The sequence below is a fragment of the Chrysochloris asiatica genome, unplaced genomic scaffold (assembly GCF_000296735.1).
Source record: "Chrysochloris asiatica unplaced genomic scaffold, ChrAsi1.0 scaffold00156, whole genome shotgun sequence".
Taxonomy (NCBI): domain Eukaryota; kingdom Metazoa; phylum Chordata; class Mammalia; order Afrosoricida; family Chrysochloridae; genus Chrysochloris; species Chrysochloris asiatica.
The window spans coordinates 322,155-348,493 of NW_006408674.1; the positions used below are offsets into that span (position 1 = coordinate 322,155).

General features: G+C 39.9%; 1 protein-coding gene across 1 annotated transcript in view; it reads right to left on the reverse strand.

Moving 5' to 3' along the window:
- The window catches only part of IREB2 (iron-responsive element binding protein 2), a 59,021-nt gene extending 34,082 nt beyond the window's left edge, over positions 1 to 24,939 (reverse strand). The window contains exons 1-2 of the mRNA XM_006870887.1: positions 24,874 to 24,939; positions 23,323 to 23,409 (exon numbers count right to left, since the gene is read on the reverse strand). Of these exons, the coding sequence (XP_006870949.1) occupies positions 23,323 to 23,409; positions 24,874 to 24,892 (106 nt within the window). The 5' untranslated portion in view covers positions 24,893 to 24,939. The remainder of the gene's footprint in view (positions 1 to 23,322; positions 23,410 to 24,873) is intronic.
- Positions 24,940 to 26,339: the final 1,400 nt, after the last annotated feature.

The window sequence follows — 26,339 nt, forward strand, 5'->3', positions numbered from 1 at the left end:
TTATATTTTTTATTTTCATCTTTTAATTCTATTTCCCCCAAAACTTTTTATGTCCCCTCATGAAAAGAAAACAAATAATTAATTGTGTTATCATGGTTGGGAAGCAAGACTTTTTTTTTTCCTGCATAGTTTTTTTTTTTATAAATGTTTTATTGTGAATTATATGATAGTTTACATGACAGAACTTTAGTTTTACATTCATTCCATCGTACATCATCTCATTGCCATGGTTCCAATCCCCTCCACGCATCATGAACCAACCAAAGGGTATATCCTAGAAATCCACCCTGCTCTACACTTTCCCCTGGGGAAGCAAGACTTTTAAGAGAAACAATGTACAAATATAAAATCAGAGTAGCAAAAATAAGTAAGTAAAAATCATTACATCTCAATTGGAAACATCAGTATGAACTCAGTATTTCTTTTCTTTCTATAAAATATATATTTCCCAGTTTTTTGACCACTAAAAATAACTGCCCATATAGTCATGAACTTGAGCAACTTAAATGGCTGCTAACTATTATTTCTCAAAGGAACCAGAGTTCCTTGTATAAATGACCAGCTGCATGTCTAGGACAGGGCACATACAATATAAGTCTGGACCATGGTACCAAAAACCACAGAGGTTGCCAAAGATTAGTGGGGGGTCATGTCATAGGACCTAATCAAAAGAGGATCCCTTCCTGGCTACAGGTAGATCAATTTTCATATAAAAAAGATTAACAACTGCAATTCTTTGAAACACACCCAATACTGAAATATTCCCAGTTAATAACAATTTTTCAAAAAATCCTTCACTGATGGCCAGTGGGAGTTGCTAGGGCATTAATCTGAAGATCAGCAAATAAGGGAGGAAAAATCAGACATTTAATCTCACTTTTCATGATTTCAAGTAACCAAATAGCTTAAAACAAAACAAAAACCCAACCAAATGTTACTTATAGAATTACAGCTAATAAACAAAGAAGAAATGATATAATTAGAAAAACCCAGCAATGTGCAACAGCTAATGAAATAATGAATCTAGAAAGAGCGGGTCATAACCAAATGCTAGACTAACCAGGTGGTCTGTAGATTTACATGGATGGCTCAAGCTGATAACACCTGCATCCACTTAGCATCACTAAAAAAGGGACACTACAGACACCATTTGCCTCCTTATGAAACAGGAAATACCAATGCCAACTAGGAAGTGTTTCTGCAATACATTATTCAGACTCTGATCAAATGTGTAGCTCTGACTTCCAGTTAACAGGAAACATGGGGGGTAGTGGATCAATAAAACAATACCACGAAGAAGCAGTAAGTCAAATCAAGAATGTGGCATATGTTTGAATAGTGTAAAGAACCTGTTTCCTTCAACAGAAAAATGACATGGAAAAAAAGATAGGAGGGCTGTTGTAAATGACATTAACAACCAAATGCTACATATGGACTCCATGTTGAAAAAACAACACAAAACAAAACAAAAAACCCTCGAAAACTTATTTTTTTGAGATAACCATAGAAATGTGGATAGGACTGAGCTTTAGATTTTATTAAGGAACTATGATTAGACTCTCAAGGTGATTACTGGTTTTTAAAGTCCTTTTATCCATCAGAGATCCATACTGAGGTATTTACAGGTTTAAAACAATGGTGGAATATTTGAAAGAAAAGAATAGCAAAATGTTGACAAATGGCTAAGTACATGGTGGGTCATTTCTATTTTTATATTTGAAAGAAATTAAATACAAAAATTAAAGAATATGAAGTCTTAAGTACAGAGAGTAAAGGATTACAGAATCAGAAATGCGAGCTCTGGTGGTGCTGTGGGTTAGGTGTTGGGCTGCTAACCACAAGGCAGGTAGTTCAAATCCACTAGCTGCTCCACAGGAGGAAGACATGGCCGTGCTCTCATGAAGATTTACAGGCTCAGGAACCCTATACAGAGTCACTATGAGTCAGAACTCTACTCAAAGGCTTATAAGTTATAACCTCCAAAAATGGACTTAAGTTGATGTATTTCTCATTTTAGATGGGAATGCCAGCTATCTGTAAGAGATGTGAAGAACATCTTACCATACTTAGCTCATTCTGAAGCATAATAAGTTATAAAATCAACCCAACCAAAACCCACTGCTTTCAAGTAGATTCCGACTTACAAGGCAAAGTAGAAATTCCACATAGAGTATCCACGGCTGTTTACAGAAGCAGACTGCCTCATCTCATCTTTCTACCATGGAGCAGCTGGTGAATTTGAACTACCAACCATTTGATTAGCAGCCTAGCACTTTAACCAGTATGCCACCAAGGCTCCTCAAAGTCCTAAAATCCAAGGGGAATTACTAGAGATGTAAGAGGAAAAAAATAGAGAATTTAAAACAGAGTATTTGGTGATAGAAACAAGAAAATTACCACAAGAGAGATTCACCTTCTATGGTTTCTGGATTAAAAAAAAAAAACACACAAAAAAACAGACACAGAAAAATTAATTTTTTGCTTGAAAGTCTTCGTAAAAAGTATTTAATCAGATTTCTAGGTTTTTTTCCTCCCTCCTGTGGAGTGGCTGGTAGCTTTAAACCACCAACCTTGAGGTTAGCAGTCCAATGTTTATCCCACAGGATGATCTATAAAACAAGGAAATAAACAGAAACCAGAAACCCATAGATTCTAGGAAACTGTCTTCAACACAGAAGAAAGCAAAGAGAGTCTCTCTAAGTAAGCAGCCATCTGAGATACAACTATTGGTTACTACTTGTCAGAGCAAAAGAGAAAAAAACAAAATCAAAGACTCAAAGAAACTAGTCCACAGAACAAATCAACTACAAATCAACACGGCCTCACCTACACAGAAACCAGAACTAGATGGTGCCTGACTATCATTGCCAACCATTCTAAATAGGCCCACCATCCATGCAACCTGATAAAAGGGGAGAAAACTGAATAGAACTTCAAATTTCTAAAACAAAACCCCAGACCTACTGGATTGGCTGAGACTGAAGGATTCCCCAAAGACTAATGTTCTGAAGTCATTTTCAAACCTTGAACTAAGACCAACCTCTGTGGTCACCTTAATGCTAAAGAACAAACTGGCTCAAAAAATAATGAATATCACCACTAAGTGATGTGCTCCTTTAAAAAAAATCACTTACATAAGAACAAACGGACAATAACTACTTTAAAACAAAGAAGAGACTATAAGAGGGCAGGGAAAAGAGATGAATGGAAATGGAACCACCAGAATGGAAATGATGAGCATGCTCATGAAACGTGAAGAATACAATCAATGTCACTCAATAGCCTGTGATGCAATTGTTACATGGGAACCTAAACTGCTATGTAAACCTTCACCAAAACCATATTATTAAAAAATACATAAATAATAAAAAGAAACTTTCCCCAGGACAACAGCTATGCACCAAGCTCACAGTGCAACGCTAATAGTGCAGAAAGCTGTAGTCCAGATGGGACATTGCCAAGAGAAAGGAACAAAGTTAACTGACAGTTTACCTGGTGCAATTAGAAGTTTAATTCTTTTTTATTGTTGGTTTTTTTTTGGGGGGGGGTGTTGGAGATGAACTACTGATAAGGACTTAGAAAACGAGGTAAGCAAACAAAAAGAAGAATACTTTCAGGAAAAATCCAAAGTTAGATGAGAAATAAGATGTAACCTGGGTTGGCAGAAACAATTTAAAGTCAATAATAATATAAACGTGCAGTTTTGGTTTAATAAAAAAAATGATGATAGTTACACTAGGAAAAGGAGAAAATATATATGGGGGAAGAGAAAAGTGTTAAATTCTCATATTCCACAATAACAAGTTAGTCCTTGTGTGGCATGGCACTGTAGGGTAAGAACTGGACTGCTAAATTGCAAGGTTGGCAGCTGAAACCCACCAGCTGCTCCTTGGAGATTCTATACAGGGTCACTGAGTTGGAACCGACTCCACTGCACTTAACAACAACAAAATGGACTGATCACGAAACAGCAGTACAGTGCCTCCCCTCACCCCCCTACCCCTGACCCAAAGTCCTTTGGTGAAAGTTCAGCTTTTACAACTCTTCCTGACCTGCTTGTTCAGCACAACATTCCTTCCCAATAGGCTTAGTGGTGAGAGGAAGATGGAAAGCATTTGGCTAGAAGACAGACCTCACTAAGTCCCACATCTCTCCATCTGCTACCTATCAAGAACCCACTGCAAGGAGGCCGGTGACCAACAGAAAAGTCCTCCCATTTCTTTTTATCTCTGGACCAGTGTGCAAAGCTGTCCACAACTCTATAGAGCCCCGCTCTGGCCTTGGGATCCGTACAAGAGCAGGCCCTTTGTTGGGCTCAAGGAAAGGGAGCCGAGTTCACAGCTAACTCCGAGGCAGCTGGGCCCAGCTAGTCTCCTCTGTAGGTCAGGGGAGAGTCTGAAAATCAGAAAATGACACTACAAACACATGGAATACAGAGGTCATTATTCACAGCACTGGAATTCCGATGTAAATGATTTTCCGAATTCCCCACAGGCATTTAAAAGATAGCTTTATTTGCAAAAATGAGATCTGCACTCTCGTTTTTCAAGAACATGGTGCTTGCAGAAAGTAAGATACAAAAATTCTATGTCGGTGGTAAAATGCAATATATGAGAACTGTGGTTATTAAAGAGTCCCCTGGTGGTGCCAATGGTTAACACACTCAGTTGTTAACCAAAATGTCTGTGGTTTTTTAATCCACTTAGAGGTGCCTTGGAAAAAAGGTCTGATAATCTCCTTCCAAAAAAATATCAGCCATTGAAAACCTTATGGAACGTAATTCTACTGTGATATGCATGAGGTCACCATGAGTTAACGTGAACTTGATGACAACTTATTTGTTTTTAACCTGCTGTTACAGACAACTCCTTTATACTTGTTACAGATGGGACACAGATTTAGCTTTGAGTTCCCAAACAGCCATTGGGAATACTTGATCACTTTAGATGAGTTTCATAATGTCCAGTATCCTAAAGTGTACACACACTAGTAACTCAGGGCAGCCACGACTACTACTGATACGAAACCTATGAGAAATACCTCCCATGGGTCCTCAAATATTCAGACAGTGCAGACTGTGAAGAGAAAGGTGTCCAGCAACATCCCAGCAGGAAATGCGGGGACCAGTTTCCTCAAGTTGGCTGTAGCCCTTCCCGATCAGAATCTAGTTTCAGAGAAACCAGGCCACCCTGCTCACTGATACACCAAGGAGGCAGCAAATGGTTATTTTATATTCTCTAAGCCATCAGAGCCCAGCATGCATCTTTTGGCTTTTGTGTTTTGTCAATAGAAGAATTAGAGTATTATTAATCAACCAATCAGTCAAATAAGGCTCATTACCATTAAAGAAGAGAAAACAAGCTTTCTTTACACAATTATAAGTGATTTAGAAAACATAGGAATTATTATTGATACTTTAGCCTGACAATCTTCCCAGAGTAGTAAACTGACAAGGGTTTTGTTCTTGAAGAGGCAGCAGTGGTTACAGATTCCTGACCCCTGCTTCCAACTCCCTGATGACTCTATGAAGGCTCTGAGGACACCCACTGCTCTTAGTCCTGTTTGGTGAGCATAGCAGTGTTTGGTAGTTATGTGGTAGTTCTGTATATTGTGTAAGTCTAGTGAAAACATATAGCTTCTCTGAGCTGTGACAACCCCTGCATGACACAGGACTGCTACAGCTGTGACCTTTTGAAAGCAGAGCACCAGGCCTGTGTTCTAAGGTACATCTGGATGGGCTTGAACTGCCAACTTTTAAGAGCAGTTGACCACCTAACTAACTGAATGATGCCATTCAGAAATTCCTTTTTAAAGATATTACTGTTGTTGTGAAGTGCTGTCAAGTCAGTTGTAACTCAGCAATCCTGGGTAGGGTTCTGAAGAAGCAGTTGGTAGATTTAAAACACCTACCTTGGGGTTAGCAGTCCAGTGCTTATCTAAAGCACATCAGGAAAAATCAAATGGACAAGTGCAATGTGTCTGCTGACACACGGCCTATAGGCACCAATGTGAGACCCCCCAATACACTGATAGATCCCAGTCCCTTTTAAGTGGCTAATTCACTGCCTATAATGAAACTTTCTGCTTCCTGATGACATAATACAATTCCGTCTTTGATTCCAGGACAGCAGGGGCCGTCTGGTGAACATTAAATAAACACTAACTGGTCAATGGATGGTTCAGTGTGTGGAGCCCTGACATTCCTTAATTCTTTTGTTTAAGCAATTAAACTTGATTTTTCAGTTTTCAGGCTGTGTGGATCAATACACATTATGGATAACACTGAAAAGAATGGGAATTACAGAACACTTAATTGTGCACATTGGAGATACATAAACTAAGAGGCAGGCCTTCAAACAGAACATGGGGATACTGCATGGTTTAAAATCGGGAAAGGTGTGTGTCAGGGTTGTAGTCTTTCACCATACTTATTCAACCTGTAGGCTGAGCACATAACCTGAGACACTGGACTATATGAAGAACATGGTGACAGGAGGAAGGTTCATTAACAACCTTTAAATGTAGATGACACAACCCTGCTTGCTGTGAAGAGGAGTTAGTTTGACATCTACCAAGCCTTTAGTATCAAATCTTCAGTATGGATTATACATCAATGTAAAGGAAATAAAAATCCTCATAACTGGACCAATAAACAACATCATGACAAACAAAAAAAAATTGAAATTATCAAGAATTTAATTTTAATTGTACCCACAATCAATGCTCATGGAAGCAGCATTCACGAATTCTAGCACAAAAAGAATAATATTATGTAAGACTACTGCTGTAAAATGTTAAAAAAAAGGTTATTTTTACTAACATTCCATGATAGTTTTCCAGGGGTTGGAGGGAAGGGAAAAATATTCACTGGCTAGAGGGTAGACCCACGTTAACTTGAGTGACAGGGAAGGCAAAATACAACAAGATGAGGTCGGCAGAGGAAAAACAAAGGTAGCAGAAGACACGGAAATGAATTCAAGAGTTAGTGAACAGAAGTAAAAACTGTTAACTGATGGTACATGAAGGGGATAGCTTTCAGTATATATGATTTGTTGAATGTAAAACTGATGATCTACTCTGTAAACCTTTGCTCAATTAAAAATAAACAGACTTTTAAAAAAAAAAAAAGAAGAAACAGCAGTATAAGCAAGGATACTTAATTACAAGAATGAAAATTACCAGAGGATACAGCCAAGAGAACTAAAAAGCACATATTCTGGGAGAATGGAAATTAGGTGTATTGCAAGGGGTTCTGTTCTGGTTATAACCCTAGTGGTTTTATTGGTTGCTAATGCTTTCATTTTGAAAATTAACTCGATATTTAATTAAAACACTATTACCATGTAAGAGAAAAACACAAGTGTTACCTAGACATTTTGTCATCAAGAAGCATGAGCTACGATGAGTGAAAAAAGTCACTTTGTGACATATGATTCCATTTACATACCATTCTTAAAAGAAAACACAGAAATGGAGAAGAGATTTGAAGTTAGGATTTAGAGATGGAGGAACATGAGAAGCAGCCTTGTGGTGGTGAACAGCACTGCATGTTGAATGTGGTGGTGGTTACACAGGGCACACATGTACACAGAACTACACACACAGGTTCCTGCATAACTGAAGCAATGAGACAGCTCTGTGGATTACAGCAATGTCAAGTTCCTGGTCTTGATACTGTACTATGTCAGATGTCAAGACTGGGAAGTTGGGTGTGGGGTACATGTCTTTAGGATTTATAATTAAAACAAAGAAGAAGCAAGCAAAAGAAGACCCTTATAAATTCCTGCAAGGTGAAACAACTGTTTGGAAGTACAAGAAAAACCAATAGACTTTTAAGTAACAGAAAATGAAGACTCACTGATGTAGTTTCAGATTCCACATCATAATAATTTAATACCATTTCTTTCCACTTAACTTTTGTTTTAGAAAACAGTAATTTTCTATATGTATGGTACTTATGATAATAATTGAATTTAAAAAAAAAACAGATATTTTTCTTAGTTTTTTTAATTGCAAAATATATACATCAAAACTTTTGCTATTTTAACATTTTTTAACATTTCTAAGATTAAAAAACAAACAAACCATGTACTAAGATTTCAGAAATGAACAATACATTGACAGGGCAAAGGAGAAGATGTGAAGCAATGGAAACCCGAATTACTAACTTGAAGATAAATCTCTCAATACTAGTATACTAGAACAACACTCAGAAATCAGAATGGAAAACTGGAAGAAAGCCTAACAGTTATGTGGGACACAGGAAGAAGAACCACTTATGGGTGATTGGAATTCCCAAACAGGAAGAGAGAATAAAAAGCACAGAGAAAACTGTCAAAGAGCTGTTGGAAGAAAACGTCCCTAGCATCATGAAAGACAAGAAAGCACATAAGAAACTGAATGAACCCCAAACAGGATAGACCCCAAAAGAAAATCACCCAGACATATTGTTATTGGACTTTCCATTAAGACAAGGAGAGAATCCTGAGAGCAGCTCAGGAGAAATAAGTTACCTACAGAGTCGAGCCAGTAAGACTAAGCTCTGACTTCTCAGCAGAAACCACACAGGTAAGAAGGCAATGTGCTACATACAAAATTGAAAAAAACTGCCAGGCAAGAATCATACAACCAGCAAAGCCGTCCCTCAAATAGGACAATGAAATTAGGGTGCTTTTTGATAAACAGAAATTAAACCAGACCAATTCTACAAAAAATGCTAAAGGGTTCCTAGGAATGAAAGTTAAAGGGAACCCACGAGCCATCTAGTATGCTTGCTGGTGACCACTCGAGTCTACTTGTGAGTAGAATTGGGAATTGCGGGAAATGCAACAATGAAGACCCGGACTGAGTTTGGACATGTTCTATTGGTACCCGTTGACCTTGAAACGCAGGCTAACAAGTGTGTGTGAATCCCTAAACTTGAAGCTGGTACCCATTTGACCTAGCTTGGATGGCTAGGGCTGAGCTGTGACCAGAATCTAACCAGATGAAGATAGATGTTTGATACTGTGAGCAAATGAGAATTGCTACAATTTGATGAACTGGACTGTTGCTTATGGATGCAGATGCTCAAAACTAGAATGGAAGATTCTTCAGATCAAGGTGTGTGCTTGTCTTCTCAGTGTACTGGTTTGATTTATTGTTGTTGTTGTTAAATGTCGTCCAGTTGATTCTGACCTATTATGGGGTTTCCAAGGAGAAGCTGGTGAGCTTGAACCACCGACCTTGCTTTCTTGGTGTCCTTAGTTTCAGAAAGAACAGGGTACAGTCAAAACCCCACTGATTATAGATTTCCTATTTTCCAGATGAGTCTGGTGAAAGGCTTTAGGGAATGATGCTGATAGGATTTTATGCTTTCAATTGTGAGTAATTGTTAGTAGGATTAATTGTGATTGTCAAAAGTGTAATTGTAGAACATGTGTAAGTAAAAGTGGGGAGTAGTTAATCTTTCATTTCAGAAACAGAGGATGCCAGGACCATCAAAAAGAAAGAGTGTGAGTGGATCATGGGAAACCTGCCTGAAAAGTTTCGGACAGCAGAGACAGTGGCAGAGGTGGTGGCATGGAGAGACAGAGAAGATGTGGGCCTTGGGCCCATGGACTGAGTAAGGCTGTGTGCCTGTGGGCAAGAGGCTGGCTTGCAGAATGTGCCGTTTTAACAGTTTAATAAATACATATTTTTTGTTGTGTTTTGCAAAAAAAAAAAATACTAAAGGGTGTTCTTTGCAATGAGAACCAACAAAAGCAGACAATTGGAGATTACCAAACATGACAATACCACCCATTTAAAAATTTTCTATTTAAATATTTAAAGGAATATTTAAAGGAAAACAAACTTTGTTGTTGTTACGTGCCATCGAGTTGGTACTGAATCATCATAGCGACCCTATGCACAACAGAAGGAAACACTGCCTGATCCTAGGCCAACTTCACTATTGTTGCCATGCTTGAGCCCAATGATGCTGCCACTTTGCCAATTCATCTCGCTGGGGGGGGTCTTCCTCTTTTTCTCTGACCCTCCACCCTACCAAACATGATATCCTTCTCCAGCAACTGGTCTCTCCTGACAATATGTCCGAAGTGTGAAAGATGAGGTTTGGCCATCTTGGCCTCCATGGAGCACTCTGGCTGCACTTCTTCCAACACAGATCTGTTGGTTCTTTTGGCAGCCCATAGCACTTTCAATATTCTCCTCCAACACCATAACTCTAAAGCATCAATTCTTCTATGATCTTCCTTATTCACTGTCCAGCTTTTGCATGCATATGAGGTTACTGAAAATACCATGGCTTGGGTCACGTGCACCTTAGTCCTCAAGCTGATATCTCTGCTCTTCAACACTTTACAAAGGTCTTGTGCAGCAGATTTGCCTAATGCAGTATGTTGTTTAATTTCTTGACTGCTGCTTCCATGAGTGTTGATAGCGGATCCACGAAGAATGAAGTCCTTGACAACTTCAATCTTTTCTCCGTGGATAAGAATGTTGTTTACTGGTCCACTGGTGAGGAGCTCTCTAGCGTAGTGGTTATGAGCCGGGCTGCTAATCACAAGGTCAACAGTTCAAAACTACCAGCTGCTCCACCAGAGAAAGATGAGGCTTTCTGCTCCCATAAAGATTTACAGCCTCGGAAACCCTCTACAGGGTTACTATGAGTCAGAACCAACTCCAGGGCACATAACCACCAACCAAAACAAACCTACAAGACTGAAAATAGGGAATCAAGGATATCAATTTATAATGAAGCAAGAAGTGGGAATAGCGTAGACACTTCCAACTGGTAAGGAAGTCAAGTAGATTTCAAGATAAAACAGATTGTTTTAAACAGGGAAAAAATAAATTACAGGACAAACTCAAGAAAATATACCTTCATATCATCATAAAAAAAGATTAAAATTAAAAGATTTAGTAAACATTTGGTGGTGGTTATGTGCCATGGAGTTGGTTCCGACCCATAGCGATCCTGTACAGGGTTTCTGAGGCTGTAAATCTTTACGGGAGCAGAAAGGCTCATCTTTCTCCTGCAGAACTACTGACCTTGCTAGTAAACATTAACACAACGGAACTGAAAATGAAAAGAAAATCCACAAACAAAAGGAACTCTGTGTAGAAAATGATGTAGAATTAAGAAATCAGCACCATGAAAAAACAAACAGCAAAATGATAGCCATCAATTCATTCCTACTGATAATGACACAGAATGTAAAATGAATTGAATACATCAGTCAAGAGACAGAGCAGAATGGACAAGAAAACAGGACAGCACTTTAATATACTGTCTATAGGAGACAGAGATAGCCGTAAATGTCCATCAACAGAAGAATGATTAAACAAACTTTGATACACACACACAATGGAATACTATGCAATGCTGAAGAATAATGCTGAATCTGGGAAACACCTCATAACATGGAGGACATTATGCGGAGTAAAATTAGTCATAAAAGAGCAAATATTGTATTTGACCAATTTTATAAAAAGTTAAGAAATAGTTTTCTTGATAAAAGATGGTTATGGGGGTAGGGAAAATTATTCATGGGCTAGAAGATAGACACAAGTTAACATGGGTAACAAAGCAAGCAATAAATATACAAGAGGGAGGTTGGCAAAGGAAAGATGAAGGTAATGGGAGACATAGTGTAAGAGTTAAAGGGAATACAGGGAGATACTGTTAACCATTGGTACACGGAGAGAATTACAATCATTGTAATGAAGAAAAGTATATGATTTGTTTGATGTAAAACTGATGATCTGTTCTGTAAACCTTCACTCAATTCACAATAAAAGGTTTTTTTTTTAAAGAGAATGCGATCTTTCACAAACATATGAAAATAAAAGGGCATTTGTGTATTTTCTAGTTTTCCTTCTGTTATTAATTTCTAGCTTCATTCTATTATGGTCAGAGAAAATACTTTGCATGATTTCAGTCATTTAAAAAAATTTACTGTGCCTTGTATTATAACATAATATATGGTCTATCCTGGAGAATGACCCATGATTATTAGAGAAGAATGTGTACTGTGCTGTCACTGGGCAGAGTGTCTATAGAAGTCTGTTCAGTTTAGGTGGTTAATAGTAGCACTGTTCAGATCCTCTAGGTCTTTACTGATCTTTCTAATGTTCTATTACTGAAAATGGTATACTGAGACATCCAATCATCATTGTAGAACTGTTTCTCCCTATAATTCTGTGTTTACTTTATATACTTTGGGGCTCTGATGTTAAGCACATATAACTGTTTAATCTTCTTTAGGAATTGGCGCTTTTATCATCCTATGATGTCTGTCTTTATCTCTTATAACAGATTTTGACTTAAAACCCAGAAAATGTTACAAAACTGCCGTCACATTTCTGCTACGACTGAGAAGCACCTCCCTCTTTACACACAGCATGTACTCTTCTGTTTTTCACAATTCCCACTTGGACCATTCCACTTGCTTCTGTTGTCTCTGTGGTCCTTGTAAGCATGAGCTTGCAGTCCCACTTAAGACAGTTTTATAAGCACAGACTTAAGAATCCTAGTCTTTTGTTTACTTCTCCTTAACCACTTTTGTTAAGTGTCATCAAATTGGTACTGACTTATGGAGACCGTGTAAGGGTTTTTGATGAGTGGCTGGTGAGTTTGGACAGTCAACCCTGTGATTCAAAACTGACCTGGCGGTACAGTGCTTGTCCTACAGTGCCACCACTTAATAGGTAATGGTATTTAGTAGTCAGAAATAATAAATACTAGCAGTCTTACTACTGAAATTATTACTAGGTTACAAAACTAAAATGATATTGAGGGGAAAAAATTTTGGGATTGAAATCACAAGACAAAGGTCTGAGACCACATTTCCTCACTTATAAGATTGATGACCTCAGGCAAATTACTTAGATTCTTAGTCTCATTTTCCTTATTTGTATGAAGTGAAGATCAAAGTACTTTCCAAGCCTACTACGCAGTAAAGCAGTTGAGAAAAAACAAACATAATAGTTATATATCTGGAAAAATTCCAGGTTTAAATGGTACATGAAGAAATGGTACTTACAGGGAATATTGACCTTAACAACTGGCTACAATACAGGCTTTTCTAAAAAACTAAAACAGGTTTTTCAAAAAAAAAAAAAACAAAAAACTAAAAAGGGTAGAGAAATACAGCAACTGAAGAAAAGGGGAACCCCACAAAGTCTGCACTATGAAAGAGGCTAAGAGGCAAAACTAGTCAGGGCAGCATGCAGGGCAAAACTGTGAGGAGAAAAAAGGCTCATGGAAAATGTTTTAGGAAAAAATTATGCATGGATTTAAAATTTTTTCTGTACCAAAATAAACGCACACTAACTTGCTATATTTTTGAACAGAGTCTAGTTTGAAGCACTAAGAAGGATAAAAGTTAAGTCTGAAAAGAGTCCTATCAGAGCAACATGAATTCTGCTAAAAGTGAAACAAGAACAAATCTATGGTGAGGCTACGGTGGAGGAATGGTGACATTGCTGCTGCTGGATGAGAAATTTATGGGGACAACGCCTCAAAGAGATCAGCAGTTAACAAATGAATAACTTGTTTTAAGAAGGATGAGATGAGACTGAAGTTGACGCAAGTAGCAGCAGACCATCCACATCAACTTGTAAGGAAACATTAACCTTGTTCCTGCCCTAACTAGAGCCTAAACAATTAAGAGCAGAAACAATAGCCAATACTGTAGCATCTGACTGAGAAGTTAAGCAATCATACTCTCTGCTTGCTGGGTGCTAAAATTGTTGCAGCCAGACCAGCTGCAGACAAGAGCAGAGCTTTTAATGGAAACAAGTGGGATCAAGATCTTAAAGCACGTCTTTTAAGAGCTGCAACAGAAGATGAAACATGGCCTTACCAGTTCACTCGTAAACAAATCAAAAAGCATGACTCACATGAGGTGGAAGTGGTCCAGTCAAAGCTAAAGCACACTGGTCGAGTTCAAAGGTCATGGCAACCGTTTTTTTTTGGGGGAGGGGATGCTCAAAGCATTTTGTTTGTTGACTTTCTGGAGGGCCAAAGAAGTTAACTCCTGCTTACTATGAGTCAGTCAACATAGCAGGAAAACATGGGGGAGCTCCACCTGAGAGTATTTCTTTACCACATTTCTGCTCATTCCTCTCATCATACAAGGGCAATTCTGTGAGAGTTTCGATGGGAAAAATTAGGTAGCCAGCCTATACTCCTGACTTGGCTCCCTTTGACTTACTTTTAATCTTAAGGAAAAAAAAAAAAAATCTTTAAAGGGGATCCCCCTCCCCAAGTTAATAATGTAAGACTGCACTGACACAGTTAAATTCCCAGGTCCTCATTCTTTACAGATGGACTCAGTGAGCGGTATCGTTGCTTACAAAAAGTGGCGAGACAACGTTCTACATCCTTCTTTGATGAACAGTAACTGGGATCTTAAAAGCTTGTGAGTGGCCATCTAAGGTACAACTATTAGTTCTCCCTAACTGGAGGAAAGACGAGGGAATAAAATGTCAAAAGTAAAATGGAACTCAGAGAGACATCCTAGGTATCAGTAAGCTGAAATGGACTATACCGGCATTTTGGATCAGACAACCATATACATGGTCTACTATGCTAACAATGGATTGCATCTCAATGTCAAGAAAACAAAAATCCTCACCACTGGACCAATAAACAACATTCTTATCAATGGAGAAAGGATTGGAAGTTGTCAAGGACTTCATTCTTCTTGGATCAACTATCAACACTCGCGGAAGTAGCAGTCAAGAGATCAGACGACGTATTGCACTGGGCAAAATCTGCTGCACAGGAACTTTTTAAAGTATTGAAGAGCAGAGATGTCAGCTTGAGGACTAGGGTGCGCCTGACCCAGGCCATTGTGTTTTCAATAGCCTCATATGGATGCGAAAGCTGGACAGTGAATAAAGAGGATCGTAGAAGAATTGATGCCTTTGAGTTGTGGTGTTGGAGGAGAATACTGAGGGTGCCATGGACTGCCAAAAGAACCAATAGATCTGTTTTGGAAGAAGTGCAGCCAGAGTGCTCCTTGGAGGCCAGGATGGCTAAGCTCCGTCTCTCCTACTTTGGACATGTAGTCCGGAGGAAACAATCGTTGGAGAAGGATGTCATGCTGGGTAGGGTGGAGGGTCAGAGAAAAAGAGGAAGACCTCCAACGAGATGGATCGGCCAGGTGGCATCATTGATGGACTCGGGGGTGGCAGCGGTGGTGAGGTTGGCCCAGGATCGAGCATTGTTTCGTTCTGCTGTGCATGGGGTCGCTATGAGTCGGTTCCGACTCGATGGCACCTGACAACAACATGCTAAGAATGACAAAGCGGAATGGTGTCCCATTCATCATTAAAAAGAACATTTTAAGATCAGCCCTGAAATACAATGCTGTCACTGACAGGACAGTATCCATACACCTATCCATACACGAAGACCAAATGATATAACCATTATTTGCACTTACAAACTAACAACTAATGCCAAAGATGTACAGATTCAAGATTTTTACCTACATCTGTAATCTGAAATTACCCAAACATTCAATTAAGATGTATTGAAAATTTCTGGCAATTACAATGTATAAGTTAGAAATAATTGGAAAATATGGCCTCAGTGAAAGAATTTTACAAAACCAACAACTTAGTCACAGCAAGTGCCTTTCTTCAACAACATAAACTTTCACTATACATGTAGCCCTCACAGGATGAATTCTACCAGAAATCAAATAAACTATCTGTGGAAAAGGACAAATGGAACAGCTCAGTATCATTAGTCAGAATATGGCCAGGGGCTGACTGGAATAGATAAACAATTGCTCATATACAAGCGCAAGATGAAGTTGGAGAAAATTAAAAGAGGTCCACGAAAGCTAAAGTACAACCTTGAGTATATCCCACCTACATTTAGAGACCATCTCAAGAACAGATTTGATGAACTCAATATGAATGACCAAAACTCAGATGTGGCACTATGGGTTAATGCACTGGACTGCAAGATTGGTTTGAACTGCAAGGTTGGCAATTTAAGCTCACCAGCCACTCGCAGGAAACCCTGTACAGGGTTGCTATGAGTTGGAACAGACTTGACAGCACTTAACAACATATGAAGAAAGCAAAGTGTTATTAAAAAGACAAAGAAAGAAAAGACCAAAATAGTTGCTAGAAGAGACCCTGAAACTTGCTCTGAAATGTAGAGTGGTGGTTATTGTTAAGTGTCGACCTTGCGGTTCAAACCAACATTGCAGTCCAGAACATTAACCCATACAAATAGAAGAAATGATGAAATAAAGGAGATCAACAGAAAATTTTAAAGGGTGGCTAAAGAAAACAAAAGTATTATATTGAAATGTGCCAAGACCTAGAGTTAGAAAACCAAAAGGGAAGAACACACATAGCATTTCTCAAGCAGCAAGAACTAAAGACCTTTGTCTTGAGCGGCAGTACTGAAGGATTCTTCGGGTGAAACACTGATCAAAGCATCAAAAGAGGATGAACAGAACTGGCTGACATTCAATCACTTCAGGAAGAAGTCCAAGCGTCAATGAAGACACTGCTGAAAAACAAGGCTCCAGTAATCGATTGGAATTAGTATAGGATGCACTGGTGGATGTGCTCACTTAGCAACACCAAAAAATGTGGAAGCTACCTGGCCACCTATTGGAAGAGATCCATAATTATGCCCATTCCAAAAAAAAGGTGATCCAACAAATCGCAGAAATCATAGAATATCATTAATATCACACACAAGTAAAATTTTGTTCAAGATAATTTAAATATGGTTGTAGCAGTACATTGACAAGGAGCTGCCAGAAATTCAAGCCAATTTCAGAGGAGGGTATGTAGTTGTTGTTCAGTAGGTTCTGACCCATAGCAACCCTGTGTAGGGTTTCCAAGGAGCAGCTGGTGAGCCTGAACTGCCGACCTTGAAGTTCAAACGTCTTTGTAGTCTAGAGCATTTACTCACAGTACCACACCAGAACTGGAGGAATATGATTGATGTCAGATGATCTTGGCTAAAAGTAAAAATACCAGAAGGATGTTTACCTGTAATTTACTGACTGTGCAAAGGCATTCAACTATGTAGCTCATAACAAGTTATGGACAACACATAGAAGACGGGGAATTCCAGAATAAGAACTGCTGCCTGTGTGGAACCTGTACATAGACCAGAAGATACAGCTTTGAACAGAACAAGGGAACACTGCATGATTTAAAGTCAGGAGAGGTGTCTATCAGGGTTGTAGCCTTTCCACACTTACCTATTCAATCTGCTGAGCAAATACTCCGACAAACTGGACTATATGAAGAACAGGACATCAGAATTAGAGAATGACTCATTAATCTGTGATATGCAGATGCCACACCCTTACTTGCTGAGAGCAAAGACTTGAAGCACTACTGTCCAAGATCAAAGACTATAGCCTTCAGTATGGGCTATACTTTAACATCAAATACAAAAGACCAATGAGCAGTATGCTCACGACATACGGAGAAAAGATTGACGCCATCAATATTTTTACTTAGATCCATAATCAACGCCCATGGAAGCAGCAGTGAAGATTGCACTAGGCAAATCTATGGAAAGCCCTCTTTAAAATGTTAAAAAGCAAAGATGTTACTTTGAAGACTAAGGTGTATCTGACCCAAGTCATGGTATTTTCAATTGTCTGATATGCATGTGAAAGGTGGACAATGAATAAGGAAGACCAAAGAAGAAATGATTCTTTTGAGTTATGATGCTGGTGATGAATACTGACTATACCATGGTATGCTAGAAGAATGAACCAATCTGTGTTGGAAAGAGTACAGCCAGGACATTCCTTTTAGGCCTGGATGGTGAGACTTCATCTCACACACTTTGGACACGTTACCAGGAGGAACTAGTCCCTGGAAGAGGAGAACATCATGCTTAGTTAAGTAGAGGGTCAGTGAAAAAAGAGGAAGACACAGTAGCTACAACCCTGGGCCAAACACAGCCAACAACTGTGAGAATGGTACAGGACCAGGCAGTGTTTAGTTCTGTTGTACATGGGTGTCTCTCTACGAGTCAGAACAGACTAGATGGCACCTAACAGTTTTACTAGAGTCAAGGTATTGTTTCTGCCGAGCCTGCACCAGGCTGGATGGGACAAATTTCTAAGAAAGGAACTTTTGCATTGCTGCTTTTTTTTAGTCTAGGAAGGTAGAAAAGTGAAACCAGATTTCTGCTTCAGGAGTTTTCCACTCACAAAGGTTGGAAAAAAAAAAGAGAAAAATAATATGCATTATTCAAAGTACAGAAACACACAGTTCTCATTCACTTCTGGCAAGCATGTCAACTGGCACGATTTGCTATCCTAACAGACATACTTCAAAGTGCCAGTCTAAGCTGCGACCTGTAAAACGGACAGTTCTTAGTGTCCCGTAAAACCCAGTCCCTTGGCAACAATCTGGTGCAAAAAGGTACACTGGGCCCATTAGATTCCTCTCTCAGGAATTTACAATCAGGACTGAGACACACTGAACCAAGTAAGTGTTACTTTTAGTATTATTTTATTTAGGGTCTGAGATTGTCATTTGGGGTCATGTTCAAAGTGAGTAGCAAGGTGAGGCTGATCTGCAACAAAGTAGAAATGGAAGGAAATAGAAATTTGAAGGCTCTGAAAGGAAAAATAAAGGGTTTCCCTAATTCTGGCCTACTGCCCGTTTTCATAAGCTGTAGTCACGTTATTACCATAAATCTTTCTTTCACTTGAACTAAGGGGGGGGCGGGGCGGGGCGTTCCTTCCAACCAAAAAGGTAAGACATTGCCAATCAAAAGCAGAGTTGAAAACATGACTCCTGGAGAAAATCTTAAGGGTTGGTGAATATTTCTGGTTGTACACAAGATTGTAGGATCATGTTAGAGAAAGAGAATCCTTACAACTGTATGTACCACATGTATACATTTCCCATCCTAACCAAAGCCACTACTGTCGAGTTACTACCAACTCATAACATCCCTAGCGGACAGAGTAGATCTGCCTCGTTGGGTTCTCAAAGCTGTAAATCAGACTGCCTCATCTTTCTCCTGTGGAGCAGCTAGTGGGTTTGGACTGTCAACCTTTCAGCTTACAGCAGAGCACTTTAATCACTGTGCCATCAGATTTCTTGTATACACAATACAAAGTATTTCAATGCTTGCTCTATGCTTTCCAAAAAACATGGCCCAGAGTTCCTGGCAGAGATAGATTAGAACATACACTATTGTTTCTTCCAGCCAAGTACTGGACTGGCAATGGACACCTGACAATGCCAACCAAAATAGGCTAGCAGAGTAGGTGAAAAAATCACCAAAAGGGAGAGTTGTAACTGGCTGGTAAGCACAGGACAGACAAGTGGCCAAAAGTGGCCATATTGAACATTACATGAAATGAGTAAAGTGGCTATCAGGCTAAAAGACCGGAGAACAGTAGTAACAGTAACAGACACCAGGCAGCCTTGAAGTGACAAAGTGAGCAGCCCCTGATGCAGAAATTCTGGTTCCCATGAGGTCTAACTATGCTGTCTTCATTTCAGAGCTTCAAACAGGTTCATTTTCTGATTCAGTGTATCTGGGATGGAAATACAAACACTTCGCAGGAGGCAAACTGAAATAAATTGGCTCCAAGCCTTGCTTCCTTTATCTTTTGATGCAGAATGCCCAGAGGAGTGAGTTTCTGCTCCTTATATTCAAGAGTAAAGATTGGAACAGACAGGATATAACAAAAGTTTTTTTTGTTTTTTTTTTTAAAGTATAGGGTCATGGTGGGATAGCATACTTTCAACCCAACAATTCTTATTATACAATAATCTTATACAAAAATTTAAGTATGAACCCGCACACAGCAGCTTTATTTATAAACAGGGAAAAGCTGACAACAACCTTATCTGCAAAAAATCTGTTAACTAATCCATGTTGCACTCATCTGCAGTCACAACGCTGTACAAAAGTGGAGGTATCCCTTTCCTCTGAACTTGTGCTCCCTGACTCAGAAACCAAACACATTCAGATACTAAGAGAGACTTGTATTCAATGACAGGGAAAGATGGTCAGGATATATTCAGTGAAAAATAAACAAACTTTAAAAAAGGGTTACAAAACAGCGCACCTTATTTTTTGTTAAAAGTGGCATACTTACATATATTTGTGTATTATGTGTAGAAATGAGACTTTAGCACTGTTTGTAATGTTGTCTTTTTGTGAGTCTTGACTCTGATCTGATTTCCTATCAACAATAAAACCTCTCTTTATAAAGATTTTCTTCCAGAGACTGCAAGGGAGGATTCTGGATAACTTAGTCCTACCCTATTGTTAGACAGAGATACTGTGTGCAAAAAAATATTAGTGGAAAGAAGCAAACAGAATAAATACTTGGAATTCTCTGGAATGGAAAAGATTTAAAATAAGAAAAGTGACTGAGATAACATGAGATAAAGAAAGGGACCCAAGGTCTGATCATAGTTCTTAAGTGCTGTCCAGTTGATTCCGACTTATTTTAATCCTATATAAGGTTTCTGAGGTGGGTTTGGTGGATCTGAACTGCTGACCTCGTGGTTCACAGTCCAGTGCTGATTCTACAGTGCCACACCAGAAATCCAAGTTCTGATCATTGTTGTTGAATGCCAACGAATGGGTTCCGACCCATAGCAACCCTGTACAGGGTTTCCAAGGAGAGGCTGGTGAGCTTGAACTGCCAACCTTGCAGTTCATACTGATAATAGTGGTGGTTATGTGCCATGGAGTCAGTTCTGACTCATAGAGACCCTATCCAGGGTTTCTGGAGTCCTGGTGTGGTGCTGTGGGTTAATGCGCCAGACTGCAAAGCCGTTTGAACTGCAAGGTCGGTGGTTCAAGCTCACCAGCTACTCCTTGGAAACCCTGTACAGGGTCACTATGGGTTGAAATTGACTCGATGGCACTTGACAACAACAACAGGGTTTCCGAGGTTGTAAATCTCTATGGGAACAGAAAGCCTCATCTTTCTCCCGCGGAACAGCTGGTAGTTTCGAACCGCTGACCTTGAGGCTCACAGCCAAATTCATAACCACTACACACTCTGGTAGTGTAGTGGTTATGAATCGGGCTGCGAACCTCAAGGTCAGTGGTTCGAAACTACCAGCTGCTCCGCGGGAGAAAGATGAGGCTTTCTGTTCCCATAGAGATTTACAACCTCGGAAACCCTATACAGGGTCGCTATGGGTCGGAAACGACTCGATGGCACATAACAACAACAACAACAACACAATAGTAGCTATTTACAATGTCTATTCCATTCAAGCCACACCAGAACCCTCATCTTTTTCCCATGTAGTAGCTGGTGCATTCAAACTGCTGACTTTGTGGTAGCAACCCAACGTATAACCCACTACGCTACCGGGCTCCTTCTTTCCAACTATAAGGGATAGAACATATTCCCTTCATTTACAGTTACTCACCACAAGTGTGATTCTCAACCTGGCAGGAATCAGAATGTGGGATGAGGACAGAGAAGGCAGTGGCTCTGTACACTGGTAACTACCAAGCAATGTCCTTTTGCAAGTATACGTTTGACAGACTTTTCATAATCTGGTCTCTGCATAAATACAGCAAGAATTTTTGTCTGATGCTAAAGAAACAAGATAACTTATTCAAGTGGTTTCTTCCTTTCAAATTTGATTTTCTCTTAAGTAGTTGTTAAGAAATAAATTATTTAAATAATTTCTAATGAACCTTTCACATCTCAATAACCACATTATAAAAATCATCAGGGTATTGGTTCCATAGAAATTCAAACCCAGTTTGTTTGAAAGCATTTGTATTTACAGGTGTTCTTGTAAGAGACTCTGAAATGTGTTATGTATAGATGCCCACGATGACACCTGTTTGAAAGCATTTGTATTTACAGTGTTCTTGTAAGAGACTCTGAAATGTGTTATGTATAGATGCCCACGATGACACCTGTTTCCCTCAGCAGGGAAAACTTAACTTTTAAATTATTAATCATTCTCTTTCAATGCATTTTACAGGATCTTTTGTTTATGATAGTTTCCCATGGATGCATTGCATTTGGGAAACAGAGGCCATCTTCAAGTTGGGCACATTCCCACAAATTCTTCACGTAAGAGTAATTACATACAATTTTTAAAACATCCTTATGTGTGCTGTTTCAATTTACTACGACGTGAAATTTGAATTAAAAAACTTCCCAGGACAGAATCACTAGCTATTTGGAGAAATAGAAAATAGGCAATTCTTGCCTACATTCAATTTAACTATTCCTTTCCAAAATTAGTAAGATAAAATAAACATGGACAAAAGACATATGGCACTAAAAAAGACGCAGTTCTCTTAATAATAAACATATCAACACTAGCCACTGTAACTAAACACACTCAATAAGTAATATTACTCTAATTTTGGTAAACTGCTTAGTTTTAAAGGGCACTCCAATTCTAAGACCAGGATCTTCTAAGAGACCCCAAGATACTCAATTCCTGTTATAATGCAGAGGAAAGCAGTGTTACTGGCAGTCTAGAATATTTAAGTTCATCAAAATCTACTAAAAAATCATAAGCAATCCTCTTTAATGAAATGATGCAAGAAGAACAAACAGCTCTCCACGATTGGCTATAAAAAATTGGCAATTTATCTTTTTGTAGAGCTTTTCCTCAAGTCCAAAAAGAATGGTTATTCTTCTAAATAAGCCTTCCTTTCATTGACCTGGTTGAAAATATCAACTCAACTGTCAATCAAGTTAAGACTTTCACCCAAGTTCACTCACAGACCACCTCATCAGGATTTGCCAGAAGTGTCAGCAAACAGGTCAGGGCAAACCATGCTCAATACTAGTTGTTGTTGTTAGTGCCACTGAGTAGGTTCTGACTCATAGAGACCCTGTACAACCACAGAGTGGTTGGTGAGCCTGAACCGCCAACCTTGCAGTTCAAACCGAAGTTGCAGTCCAGTGCGTTAACCCACAGCGCCACACTCAATTCAGTGGGTCCTGCTGATTCAAACACTGTCAGATAAGGATTAATTGTAGCACTGCTCATCTAAAAAGTAAAACATACTCCAATAGCTGTAGATTATAATCAGTCAGGTTTGTTGTTGTTTTTTTAAATTAATTGCATTAGTAGAGTCTTTGGGAAAACATTATTGCTTTAATTACTGAGATATTTAAATGAGAAGATAAGTCATGGGTTTACATTTTTCCCAAACAAATGTTGCCATAAGAATTTTTCTAATGTGAGAAATGTAAGGTGTACCTCTTGCAACACGGTTGAAACAAATTTAATATTGCTTCAGATCAGCTTGACAAATACATTACAACTGGAATAAAGTTTTAAAAAGTAAAGTAAAAGCAACATTACCATACTTGGTGCCTCCAAGTTTAGGTATATTGAAGAACTTCTGTGAACTGTCATTTAATGTTTCAATAAGGTACTCAAAGGCGCATCCTGGGGGAGGGGAAAAAAAAACCCAAAGCAACTTTCATTAAGCACATTTATAAAGTATTTAATTCAAAGTGAAAATATCTCTATGCAATGATGGAATGTTCTAGATTTGTGCTAAGGTAGCCAATAGTCACATACGTCTTGAGCACTTGAAATGTGGTTAGAGCAGCTGAAGAAATCAATTTATTAACTGCATCTATTTTTATTAACTTAATTTAAATGGCCACATGTAGCTATTGTTTACCATACTGGATAGTGCAGCTCTAAACTCTGACTCCTGTCAAGTAAAAACTGGTTAAGATACTTACTCTCTCCTGACCAAAAAATACCTGGAAAGGAACAATGGCTTAAATAATATGTAGGTATGTTTTGGAAAGACATGTTCTGAAGGCTGAATAAACTGTTATCAAACAGAACAAATTTTGAGAACTTCAGTTATTTTAGTGGGATTAAGAAAAACAATTATCAAGAGTAGTCAATGACACTGACAAAATGAAATTAAAAGTAAAGTAAGACAGAGCAAAAAACCTTCTCAGGTACAAACAGTAAGACAGAAGGTAAAAGCGAGTAATATCTGAGTAAATTAGGAGCTCCCTCTAAAAAGAGGCATCTTCTGGTTTTGCACGAAGTCGGTGACAAAGACCCTGGGGTCTGATCCTAATGTGTCCAGCTCCTGACGTTTTTGAGGGAGGTGGTAGACACAACCTTGCGAGAACGAAGCTTCAGATCTTTTGTGCAGAATCACTGTGATGGGTGGGCAAGACCTTCAGCATCGCTGGTTCAAACCCACCAGCCTCTCTGAGGGAGAAAGATGAGGCTGGCTGCTCCCGTTAAAGCTTTACCATCTCCGAAACCCTATAAATCGTTGTAAGTTTGAATCGACTTGATGGCAGTGGGTTGTTTTGTTCATTCTGGGATGAGATAAGATAAGCACAGCCCTCTTTCAGAAGGTAAAGTTGTTGCTGTTGTTGAGGGGAAAGTGAAAGAGGGCAGGGGAAAAGACCTGGCTTTGCAATCCAGGACTGGAAACTAGCTAATTAGCGTTCCACATCTAAAGGCAGACAGAAGGGACTTGAGGCTGGGCAGCTAGCGGAATAAACTAGCTACGAGGACACCAGCCTCCACCTCCACTCTCAACAAGGGGAGGGGAGAGAAGATGGTGGGCCGCCCGCGACCTGGTGCTATCAAGGGGCGCAAGGACCGCTGGTTGCCAGCAGCGGCTGCGATCTGAGGCCAGAGGCGGGATGGACGGCCCTAATGGGGTAGCGCTCCGGGAAAAAAAGCTGCTAGGCCTGGCTCCCGCGGCCTCGGTGCCGAGTGCGGCCCAGCCGGCAGGCCCCGACGGGAGCACGACCCCGAGGACTCCGGGAGCTAGCCGAGACTCGAGGCAAAAGAAAACAGAGAACACGGTGCCCAGGTAGCTCGCGTGTCCGGGTGCCAGACCCCAATCCGCGGCCCGAAACTAACCTGCACTTGGGGCGTCCATCGCCGGAGACCATATTATCCCTGCGGGGAGGGGGCCGCGGAGGAAGGACAGGGAGGCCGGGCGGGGAAAAGGGAGAGGAAAGCTGACGGACTTGCAAGGGAGGAAGGAAGGAAGCAGGCTCGCATAAACACCGCGAGAGCTGCAGCGCCGGCCCCGGGTTTGTGATCGCGGGATCTGCTGCCCAAGTCCCGCGAGATCTTAAGATGTGGAAACAAAGAAAGACTAGCGGGCGGAGCTAGTCAGGAGACGATTCACTGCGCAATCGCGTTTGAGCGGAGGCAGAACGCTAGAGGGCTGGAGTTTTGGCGTTACTGGCGTGGTCTTGGTTTTGATCCGTTAATTAGTTTTCTCAATTGTCCAATGGGGATTCTGAACTGTAGTGGGGTGTGGTGATCATTCGTAGAGTTCGGGAAGGTCACGGAATCGGGATTTCTGGGGAAAACAGTTTACTTTTTCCTGATGGTAAAGGCTAACGCGACCTTGTTATATGTGTGTAGTAGCCCGTGTGCGTGCTATCTGGAGAGATTGATCTGACATGTAACAGGCTCTCTACTAGTTGTTGAAATAATTTTACCTTCTCTAGTTTCAATCTGGGTCGGAACCGACTCGACGGTACTTCACAACAACAACAATAGTTTCAATCTGGAGTCCTGCTGTGTCGCTGTGGGTTAATGCACCAGACTGCAAAGCCGTTTGAATTGCAAAGTTGGTTCAAGCTCACCAGATGCTCCTCAGAAACCCTATACAGGCTCACTATGGGTCGGAGTCAACTAGATAGCACTTGACAACAAAGCTCCAATCTAAGGAGCTCTGGTAGCGTAGTGGTTACGAGTTGGGCTGCTAATCTCACGGTCAGTAGTTCCAGACTACCAGCGGTTCCGAGGGAGAAAGATGAGGCTTTCTGCTGCCTCGGAAACCCTATGCAGGGTCGTTGTGAATCTCCTCCACGACACATAACCACCACCAGCAGCTTCAATCTTTCCCATTCTACTGACTCTTCCCCAATGGAGTCAATCATACTTACTCTCTCCCATTCCTCCACCTCAGATCCTCAAGTCTGTCTGCCATCTGCCACCTTTGTCTCCCAATTACAATCAACTTTCATCTCATGATTGCATTCGCCTTTTCCATCACATTCGGCCCCCACCCTCAGATACCTTGGCCAAGGTTAACCATAACTCAGTTTGCTAATCTTACATTTCTCAATCTTAATTTGTTGTTTCCCTTGTTGAGAAATACTTTGCCATCACCTTCAGTAAACCCATATTTTTAACCCCTCGTTCCTATCCTGGGGTGCTTCACCCTCTCCTCTGCTCAGTTATTAAATGTACATTAAATGTACTTCAGGACTCTGACCTTGCTGATTGTCAGATGGGTCTGAGACTATCAGAAAGATGTTTACTTGTGCTTTATTGACTCTACAAAGGCTTTTGGTTGTGGATCATGA